Genomic DNA, 11,346 nt, shown 5'->3' with positions numbered 1-11,346 from the left:
GCTATGCACAAAATCAAGGTCAGTCTCAGGAGTGGAGATCTACTCGAGGAAATGCGCATATCCAGTGTCACAACTGTAAGCAATATGGACATTATGCCAATGAATGTTCACATAAAATTGGTGAGCATGTCAACATGGCAGAATCAAGTGGAAATACTGATGAAGAACTTACAGTCTTACTAGCACACCATGATTCCAGTAGCCAACAAGATGTTTGGTATTTGGACTCTGGTGCAAGCAATCACATGTGTGGAAAGAAGGAGTTTTTTGCCGAACTCAAAAAAGGGGCCTATGGATCTGTAAGTCTTGGTGACTCCTCAAAGTTGCCAGTTGAAGGCAAAGGGAAGATCAAGATCATCCAGAAGAATGGAAGAGAAGAATACATCTCCGATACCTACTACATACCAGGTATGAAGAGCAACATTCTGAGCATTGGTCAACTGCTCCAGAAAGGGTACATTATACATATGGAGAACATGCTTCTCACTCTCAGGAATGCAAGGAGAAAGCTTATTGCACGTGTTCGAATGTCAAAGAACCGGATGTTTCCGTTGAATTTGAACACAAAGATTGGAAGCTGCAACATCGGTGTAATGGAAGATGAGTTATGGAAATGGCATCTTCGATTTGGCCATCTTAATTTCAATGGCCTAAAATTGCTGTCAAGTGGAGGAATGGTTCGTGGTCTACCCCAGATTGAAGCCACACGCCAAGTATGTGAAGGTTGTGTGCTTGGCAAGCAAGCACGACTATCGTTCCCTGTTGGTGATACATGGAGAGCAAAGGCACCACTGCAGTTGGTGCACACAGATATATGTGGTCCATTGGATCCCATGTCTTATGGAGGTAATAGGTATTTTATTACCTTCATTGATGATTTCAGTAGAAAGACTTGGGTCTATTTTCTCAAGGAGAAGTCAGCTGCCCTAAAAATTTTCAAGGAGTTCAAGGCACTCACAGAGGCAGAAAGTAACCACAAGCTTGTGGCTGTGAGATCAGATAGAGGTGGAGAGTACACCTCCAATGCTTTCCAAGCATACTGCAAGGAGCAAGGAATTAGGCATCAACTTACTGCTGCCTATACCCCACAGCAAAATGGGATAGCCGAAAGAAAGAATCGAACCATCCTTGACATGACAAGGTCCATGCTTAAGGAGAAGAATTTGCCAAAAGAGTTATGGGCAGAAGCTGTAGCTTGTTCGATTTATTTGTTGAATCGATGTCCAACAAAGAGTGTCAAGAGGATGACACCACAAGAGGCTTGGAGTGGATACAAGCTGAATGTTACACACCTAAGAATTTTTGGGTGTATTGCATATGCTCAAGTTCCAGAAGCCAAGAGGAGGAAACTTGATGATAGAGGTGAGAAGTGTGTGTTTGTGGGCTATAGTGAAGAGTCCAAGGCATACAAGCTCTACAACCCACTAACTGGCAAACTAGTGGTTAGTAGAGATGTCATCTTCAGTGAGGAAGAGACATGGACGTGGAACAACAAAGAAGTCAGTAAAGAGAATATCGTCTCCACTGATTTTGAAGAACCAGAAGTTGTACCACTGATTGAGCAACAGCCTGCTCAAACAATCACAACAACTCCAGTGCACAGAATTGCAAGGAGTGGTCCTACATCTAGTGAGGAAAGCAGCTCCTCAACTCCAGTGAGGTTAAGGAGTCTCACAGAGATTTATGGACAAGAAGAAGAAGAAGAAACCAACCTTTTCTGCTTGTATGCAGACTACGAGCCTTTCTCATTCAATGAAGCTGTGGAAGAAGATTGTTGGAAGAAAGCCATGGAAGAAGAGATCCATGCCATCGAGAAGAATGACACTTGGGAGCTGACAAAGCTCCCACCAAATCAGAAGGCTATTGGTGTCAAGTGGGTTTACAAGATCAAACGTACTGCAGATGGGAGTGTGGATCGATACAAATCAAGGCTTGTAGCAAAGGGCTACAAACAGAAGTATGGAGTGGACTATGATGAAGTCTATGCTCCAGTTGCGAGACTTGACACGGTAAGATTGCTAATCTCTCTTGCCGCACATCATAAATGGAAAATTTATCAACTAGATGTCAAGTCAGCCTTCCTTAATGGAGTACTTGAGGAAGAAGTGTACGTGGAACAACCGGAAGGCTTCCAAGTACAAGGAGAAGAAGATAAGGTGTATCGTTTGAAGAAGGCTTTGTACGGCCTCAAGCAAGCACCACGAGCTTGGAACTCAAAGATCGACAACTACCTTCACCAAAATGGATTTCAGAAATGTCCATACGAGCATTCAGTTTACATGAAGAATGGTGAAAAAGGGGAGTTCTTAATTATTTGTCTCTATGTAGATGATTTATTGTTTACAGGAAACAATGAGGCAATGTTCCATGAGTTCAAGCAATCCATGTTCAGTGAATTCGAGATGACTGACAATGGATTAATGTCATACTTTCTTGGCATAGAAGTGAAACAAGAAAGTGATGGTATCTACATCTCTCAACAAAGGTACATGAGAGACATATTGAAGAAGTTCAATATAGACAAGTGCAACACTGTCAATACCCCAGTCGCAACTGGATTGAAGCTGTCCAAATGAGGAGAGGGTGAGTTTGTAAACTCAACAGTGTACAAAAGCCTCGTTGGAAGCCTAAGGTACCTTACAATCACAAGACCTAATATAGTTTATGGTGTTGGACTCGTGAGTCGATACATGGAAACACCAAGGGAGTCTCATTGGCTGGCCGCCAAGAGAATTTTGAGGTACATAAGAGGTACTCTAAACTATGGTCTATTTTATAATTTTGGTGAAGATGCAAAATTATTTGGTTATTCAGATAGTGATTGGGGAGGTGACCAAGATGAAAGGAAAAGCACAACTGGCTATGTGTTTTTTCTAGGATCAACAGCTTTCTCATGGACTTCAAAGAAGCAATCAATTGTTACTTTGTCATCATGTGAAGCCGAGTATGTTGCTGTAGCCTCAACCGTGTGTGAGGCAATTTGGTTAAGAAATCTGTTGAAGTCAGTGTGTCATCCACAAGTGGAATCGACTGTGATTCACGTAGATAACGTGTCTGCAATCAAACTTGCAAAGAATCCTGTTCAACATGGAAGGAGCAAGCACATTGATACCAGGTTCCATTTTCTAAGGGACCATGTGAAGCAAAAGACAATTGAACTTGTCTACTGTCACACCAAGGAACAAGTGGCAGACATCTTCACAAAGTCATTGCCAATTGAAACATTCCGGCTACTGCGTGAAATGCTAGGAGGCGTTCCACCCGCCGTACCTGGCCCCACTCTTCGCTTCCCTGAGGCCGTCGGTCCTGACCGTCGAAACGAGGGACGATACCATATCGTACGGCCAGGAGTTTTCTGTTACTTTTGTTTTATCCGAGTACCGGGCCGATCCCGGGATTACGGTGGCGCTCGTGACGCCGTCGTTTACGACGCACTCGTTCGCAATGAATCAGAGGATGGTGGTCTTGGACGTGGCGCGCCTGGTGCACCTGTCGACGTCTGCTTACAAGATTACGGCGTATGGCCCACCGAAGAACACAGTGGCCCCACCTGGATACTACTTGCTATTTCTTGTCCACGCTGGGACTCCCAGTCACGGTGTCTCGGTTCGAGTGCAGTGAATGTCTCCATTCATTGGGCAACATTAGTTTGGGATTTGATTGAGAATTACTGTATTCGTTCATACACATTACTCCTTAACAGTAATAATAACCATAATTTAATATAGTTGGGAATTATTCGACCAATTTAAAGTTTTGTTCATGCTTATCTGATTTTTTGACGCATTAATTCGAATGGTTAAGAATATTATCATTGCAACGATAATATACGATTATGTGATCATAACATTGAAAAATAAATACAAATCAATGAAGCTCAAACGAATCCATCTAAAGTTAATTATCTTAATTTTGACTTTACAAAAGTCATTAGTGCACTCCTCAATTACATCGACAAGACGAAAATTCTACTTAAGTGAGTGTAGAATTACCTTTTTCGAAATTTCAATTTCAATTTCCTTATTATAGCTTGTGTAGGTTCCCTTCCCTTAAAATCGAGGGTGAATATTTGCATCTTACAACCTTCACTAATGAGTTAATCTCGCCAGATACTTTATTTATTATCGTTCCAAAAAGGAGCATAGGTTACTTGCAAAAACATGACATGAGCACACGACACATATAATCCACTGGTCCATTGCCAATCTGACAACATGAACCAAACTACCATACATTTCTATTATGATAGATAACTTAATGACTACAAGATTATAAAGAAAAAACTGTGCTTATATCCCATTTCTGTGTAGGCCTCTCTGATTCAGTTCTGACTCGCTACCAGTTTGGGCATCATTATTTACAGTCCAAGCTGTTGTCTTGCAAGTTATGATCATCATGCCACATATATGATCCTGCCAAAAAAACTGTTTTGCAGATGACTTTACGGCACGGGTATACTGTTACCATAACATCTTATATCAACGATACGTAGACATGTGTAAGTTTTTGTTTGCATAATATTGTATCATTGACACAGCACATCACAGTAATAGTGTACCCGTACCATGTAAGTTGTTTTCCTGTTTTACTTATTTGTTCTTGTTGATCTGTATTTGTATCTGGTTGCCCAGAAAAGATAGTGCAAGAAATTCAATCCACTCAGCACACACATGAGCCAATAGAATCTCTCCAGGTGGTAGTGATTCAGCATTTTACCGGACAGCCATTTGTGGTCGGAGTATTTCCCTGAAACATCATTCACCACAGAAACAATCACTGAGCTCAGATAATACCCCATTGCCAAGGAAGCCCAAGTGAGAGCTGTTGCCAGAGACCTCATGCTCGTCGGCGCTTCCGTGAAGAAGAACTCCAACAGTCCGGCCAATGTGAAAAGGTCCGCTGACCCCAGGAACAAGTACTGAAGCGCAATCCAAAAGAACGTGATGGGGAGTGGCTCGGTTGAGTCTAGCATTCCAGAGTTGGACGCTACGCGCTTGCGCTTGATCTCCACGAGGGCTGCTATTGCCATTGCAATGATGGAGAGGGCTAGGCCGGCTCCTATGCGTTGCAAGTGCGTGATTCCCATTTCGGATTTCTTGGCCCTACGTGCGAATGGGATGATGAAGAAGTCGTAGACTGGTGCTATGATCATGATGAAGAGTACGGGGAAGATGGGGAGGGAAGCAGGCGGGACTTTCAGAGAGCCGAGCTTTGTGTCCATGGTCGCAGCTTGTTGGACGGAGAATGTGGAGAGCTGAGCTAGGCAGCAGTTGAGAATGATCGTGCATGCGAAAATCGGGAGGATTTTAAGCACGATTTTGACTTCTTCTACTTGCTTCACGGTGCAATGTAGTTTATCGTGGACTGGCTTGTTCACTACAACTGCTCTGTTTAGGAACTTGAGGCTTTCTGTTGGTGTTTGGTTATCAGTGGCGTAATCCTCCTTCTCCACGATGTTTGGTTCTGATACTGCTTTGGTGATTAGGGTTGAAGAAGGAGTTGGAGCCATGCTCACAATGGCATTGCTTGGACTTCCGGTCACACAGCTGTGAAGTGTGGCAGCAATTAAAACCTGCTCAATAGCAACAGAAATTAAATTAGATTACTTGGAATTCAAGCTACCTTTTAAGGCCATTCCCCGTATTTTAGATTAGTTTAAAGCAGAAAATCGCTTATATAAAAAATCTGCGATTTAGATTTCATCCCTTGCTTAAGTAACCTAGATCTCCCCGATGTGTTAGTGATGTGGAATTTACATTATCACGAACATTACAAGGTGCACATATCATCTTACTTTTCTTACCTTGAAAATGGTTGTTAGGGGACTTCCATTAGGTATCTTGTTCCTGTAAAGAGTAGAGCCAGCAAGGAACACCGGTATGGACAACAATATGCTAATGGTTGCAATTCCGAAACCCCATTCCCACCCTTTGTTGTCTTCAATCCACACCACCAGTGTCACCGCAATCAGGCCGCCACAAGCAAGGCAGAAGACATAGTAGTTGAAGAAGGTTGATCTCTGCTTCCTGCCTTGTGGAGTGCTCTCATCAAATTGCTCGGCGCCATGTGATGGTAAAGAGCCCTTTATCCCTCCGACCCCCAATGCCACCAGATACAGGCCTAGGAACAACATGGCAGCTTTTCCACCTTCAACTTCTTGGCATGGATTGTCGAGGCTGTCTTTGGTGCATGATGGTGGCTTCAGTGAAGGTAAGCGAGCTTGCACTGTGAGTAGGATCAAACCCTGTGACAATGTTGGAAGTTTGAATCGATTGATAAGGCAGATAAGCATTAGGCAAAAGAATAAAACATTTGCAAGTTAAGAAGACTAAAATATCTTAAAGTTTGTGATTTTCGTGCGAATGTAAGTTAGCTCAGTTGGTCAAGGCATTACATCCATTCCGGTAATCAATTTCAATCTCCTCCCGTGAATTAAACTAATTTAAAATATCGCCACGTCTATGTTGTGAACTTGGGTTTGCCCTTGGACTTAAGTTGGGCTGACCAACTGCCATAAATATGTGGGCCATGATTGGGCCACAGATAATGGGCTCTACACCCTTCGAAGTGACCAATAGAAGAGTTCCAAAGTTTATGGTTCAATCAACAGTAAACCCCAAAATTTTCTATAGGCAAAAATGGAAAGCTAAAAACATTGGGATTGGGTCCCCAATCCACGTGTTGAATCCCCACTTCAATTTTTTTGGAAAAGGACTTGCTTATGAAATGTCACTACGGATGAAAGTAATGTTTTTGCCTTGGGGTCCTATTTATCCTAAGACCATGGTTGATGGCTCTAATTTGATGTACATTTTGTCGAATTCCACATCCCTCTCGGCCTCTGGCCCCTATTGAAACCGTAACCAGACACGTGGTTCTGTGAATATGGATAGAAGACACCGTCGTTGTATATGATACTTGCCTCTTGCACAGTTAAAACTTATACGAGATCCAAAATAAGGAAATATATGTTGGATGTGGATCTTTCAACCACAATATATATGATTGATTTTACTTGGTACAATCATGTTTCCCAAAACATGGGTGTACGTGGCAGAAAAAGGGCCAGCACAAGGGGTGGAGGTGGTGCACCAAAGAAAGGGATCATTTCTAGATCTCTTTCTCCTAATTCATCAAATCGGGAGGATCCGTGCGTTGAAATTTGATCCAACGGCTGAAGTTATTATAATTTTTAAAGTGTGCCTTTGTTTGTAGTCGTTGGATCAAATTTCAACAGCACAGATTCTCTGATTTTATGGATTAGGAGGAAGGGATCCGGAGATGATACATTTCCATACACTAATGAGTGATATAGCTAGTGAGATCTTATCATGTAGTGCTGAGTAGTGTTTCTATCAAGCAAGTCTTAAGCAAAGACAAGGTTGTGAAGGGAGAAGACAAAGATTGTATTAATGCATGCATTGCTGTCAAACTGAAATTGAGCATTCGAAGTTTCTCACTGTCATGGCATGACATAAGAAAACAAATGCATAGCAATACATGGGCCCTCAACCTCGACAACAATTTATATGCCATGAGTACATTGTTATGATGACGTTTCATGCCAATAATACATCGTTATAAGGACAAGGCGGAGCTAGAAAAACTTATAGGGGTGGGCTATGTTTTCTTTCTTGTTCATGATAGGCTAATTTTGCCAAAAACAAAAAAAAAAAAACATGGGCTAGTAACAGTTGGTTCTGTCTAGTATATACTGCTCTTGTCATCCTGCATTATCTGTAAAAAATAAAAAAATATGTGCAGATAGCACCACTCTTTCGCCTTATCAAGGCTGTGAGCTTTCTCACATCAGAAAAAAAAAAAAAAAAAAAAAAAAAAAAAAAACAATGAAGTGGTGTGATGTCTAGGCATCAACTGAACTCATTGACTACAGCAAGTTATGATTCTAACTAATATATCCATACAAGTTATCAATTTCTGAGAGGCTGTGAGGGTTTTATGGAGCTTGCTCCCAACCCCAGTTTGCACAGACTCCGAGTTCCTGTTGCAAGCCACGTGCCCTTTGGAGTTTGGACTCCCTCGAGAGAACCAACCCAATTATTCTATATATATTATAGAATTAATAGTCCTAAAAATGATGCAAAAGTTAAGGGGAAAGGAATGGAAGAAATGCGTGCAGATTATCAGCATATATATAGCAATTAACAAAAAGCAAGAGAAAGCTTGTAACCGAAAAAAGAAAAAGCGGTGTTATTTATAGATGTTTTTAATCTCTCACACGTTCACACACTGGTATTATTTTTTATTTTTTTTTATTTTATTCGATGATTGAAAATTAACAAGAATGTGTAACAAATAAAAATTAGTATGTAAATAGCATTAGAAAGAAAGAGAGTTGCAAGCAGAAGTAACCAAAAAAGAAAAAACGTTCAGAGAGAGGAGGACTGGAAACTGTAATTACCAGAAATTCAATAACTGTACTTATCAGGTAGATGTGATAAGTTGTGAAGAAGGCATCGGATAAGAAACCACCGAGAAGGGCCAGAAGGAAGGCGGTGCCCATGAAATCTGTGACATTGTTTGCGGCTTTGGACGGAGATAAATGCATATAATCCTTTAAGTACATGACCAAGTTGCTTGAATTTGCCAGATATGCCAAGTTCTCCAATACCTCCGCCACTAAAAAATATGCATAACAACACAAAAACCTATCAAATCAGTGAAAAAAAGCACCAAAATACTTAGAAATACAACATAATCAATGATTTCAAAAACCCAATTCTTTGTTTTGGGGTTTGGAGTGATGAGGATTAGGTAGAAATGTTCTCTTGTTCATCAAGTGACCAAGGAATGAATGATCACTTACCTTTGGATTTGACATCAAGGATGGAGAATAAATGAATGTACTTTATGTGTTTTATTCTCAATCCTTGATGTGAAATCCAAGGGTACTTAAACCAGGTGATCGATCAGGTGACAAAGAAAAAGAGACACATACCCAGCACAAGGGAGGAGGCGAGCATGCCACCATGGCGACCTCTGATTGCAGGTCGGCTTCTCCAGTCCACGTAGCCTTCCCATCTGGTGCTGAGCTGCTGTTCTTGCTCCTACAGGAACCATTACAAAAACTCATGTGACTTAAAGGGGTGTTGCAACTTGCAATAAAGAAAAAGCAGCATGACAGGAAAAGAAGTGTGAGGGATGGGAGGAAAAAAAAAAAAAGGAGAGAGGAACCCACCATTTCTTTCTTGTGCGCCCTCCTTTTCTTCCCACTTTGGATTTCAATTTAATTTGGATTGGATCCCTGGTGCCAGAGGGTTTTGATTAATAAAGAGTGGTGACTGGTGGTGGGAGATTTAAAGAGTTGGGAAGGATTGAAGGGAGTCCAACTTGGGGAGAGACTGGTCAAGAGTCAATAGACCCTTTAGAAAATGACTTAATTTCCCTTTAAAATCTCACATTGCATGTCACAGTAGAGAATAAATCAAATGAATACTAATACTCTTCACATTTTATAGTCTAATGAACATATAAAAGTAATTAATTAATTTGTGCATGCATGTTAAATTGTAATTTTCAAAATGAATCCATGCAAGCAAGTATTTTGAAATCAATTATTTTTCATGCTCAATTTATATTATTGGAAGGGTAGATGTTTTATGGAAATATACCATATAACTAGACAATAGTAAGTGGTGAATTGCCCTAGTGATTAGTACTGTTTTCCTCTTCAATCCCCAGAGTCCTAGTTTTAGACTCTTCTCCTCATCTTATAGCGCGTTTACTAACTCATAATCAGAATGAGAATAAGAAATCTGATTCCGATTACGATTACGGATTATACCTGTGTTTACTAAAATTTGGAGGAATCAAAAGTGCGTGGGGCCCACACAAAAAATGGAATCCAATTCTTGAAATTGGAGGATTTGGATTCCCAACATATACAAGGTATTTGGATTCCGGATTGCCCTAGCAATCGGAATGATAATTTTTTTCCCTTTATGCCCTCACTTACTTTCATTATTTCCAAGATTATCCTTTTAACCCTAGACTTATTTTTCTAAAAATGCTCCTAACAATTTCTTTCCATGTCCTTCTAGCTCATTAAGCATAATTTCATGCTCATTCACATTTTGCATAACTCCATACATATGCCGACAAGAAAAAACTACAACTTGAGCGAGAAAATTTAGATATTAAAGTCAATACTTAAATTTATAAAAAAAAAATAAACAAAATCATTTTAGTATGTCTATGAAATAAAAAAGCAATTTAATTTTTTCTTACTATTATATACTATATCAAATTTATATTCCGATTATGCTGAATTAGTAAACAGATTTATGGAATTGTATTCCAATTCCGGACAGTTTTAGTAAACAACTTCAACAAGAATTTGATTCTGATTCCATCTCATTTCAATTCCCCCTCAATCCAATTCCTCTCAATTTGATTATGGATTAGTAAACGTGCTATTAATGTAGATTAGTGTAGAATATCTCACATACTTAAAAAAATTAAAATAAACAGTAAAAGAGCAGTAAATCATGTTATATATACATCTTATTGTCTAATTAGTGTTCCTTAGTGCTATTTTTTATTTAAAATTAACAAGAAGTTTCATTAGTATATATTTTAAAAATAGATGCTTTACAGAAGTATACATGTCTGAGAGAAAAATAGGGAAGCATCAAATCATCTTGACCCAAAATGAAAAAAAATGAGCCAAAAATTATTGGGTACCCCTTGTAATCCTTGTAATGTTTTCCCACCAAACTATATATTAAATGTAAAGGTGTTGGTGCCTCACCTTCTATGGTATGTAGGTTTCACAGAATGGGGATGTTAAAAGGGTGCTCAATATATACTTATCTCTTCTTTAAATATTTCTGCTGATCCTCTCTCCATTGATACCAAGGCTATCTTTGAGATTTCAAGAGCATTGTACGAAATTTGTAAAGGGGCTCTTCTTTAAGATAGTTTTTCAAAACAGTAAGACAATGTATTAATGTTAAAAAGTAATAACTTAAATCAAAACAAACTTTAAGACTCATTGATTGTAAGTTTACAAATAACATTAAATAATAAGTAAAAAAAGCTACGAATATAACCTTTAGTAAATAATTGAAAGTAGTTCAATCTTAACAACCAAAAGCTTCAAAAACTTTTCGCTCCCCTTCAAAAACATGAAAGTAGTTCAATCTTATATAATAAATATTAAATGGCAAATTTTTTTGGGAGCTTCTTCAAATTTGAAATCTTATGCGATTACACTTTTCGCTCCCCTTCAAAGTCGTCTCTGACTGTCACCATCTCTTCTTTCAAATGATAAATATAAAAATTAAAATAAAGAACATATTCTCTGTTCTTTTAATCTTTAACAGA

At 39.4% G+C, this 11,346-nt stretch overlaps 1 protein-coding gene across 1 annotated transcript; it reads right to left on the bottom strand.

The window, feature by feature from the left end:
• Nucleotides 1-4,097: 4,097 nt before the first annotated feature.
• On the bottom strand, nucleotides 4,098-9,323 carry LOC137737829 (protein NRT1/ PTR FAMILY 4.6-like). The gene is made up of 5 exons (XM_068477396.1): nucleotides 9,200-9,323; nucleotides 8,960-9,068; nucleotides 8,423-8,640; nucleotides 5,804-6,244; nucleotides 4,098-5,572 (listed from the first exon to the last, which is right to left on the bottom strand). The coding sequence occupies exons 1-5, from the start codon at nucleotides 9,200-9,202 to the stop codon at nucleotides 4,586-4,588; spliced, it is 1,758 nt and encodes a 585-aa protein (XP_068333497.1). The 5' UTR covers nucleotides 9,203-9,323; the 3' UTR covers nucleotides 4,098-4,585.
• Between the last annotated feature and the right edge of the window lie 2,023 nt (nucleotides 9,324-11,346).

The sequence above is a fragment of the Pyrus communis genome, chromosome 6, assembly GCF_963583255.1.
Source record: "Pyrus communis chromosome 6, drPyrComm1.1, whole genome shotgun sequence".
Classification (NCBI taxonomy): domain Eukaryota; kingdom Viridiplantae; phylum Streptophyta; class Magnoliopsida; order Rosales; family Rosaceae; genus Pyrus; species Pyrus communis.
Note: the sequence above shows the minus strand (reverse complement) of the source record. Positions and strands in the feature narration are given on the sequence as shown.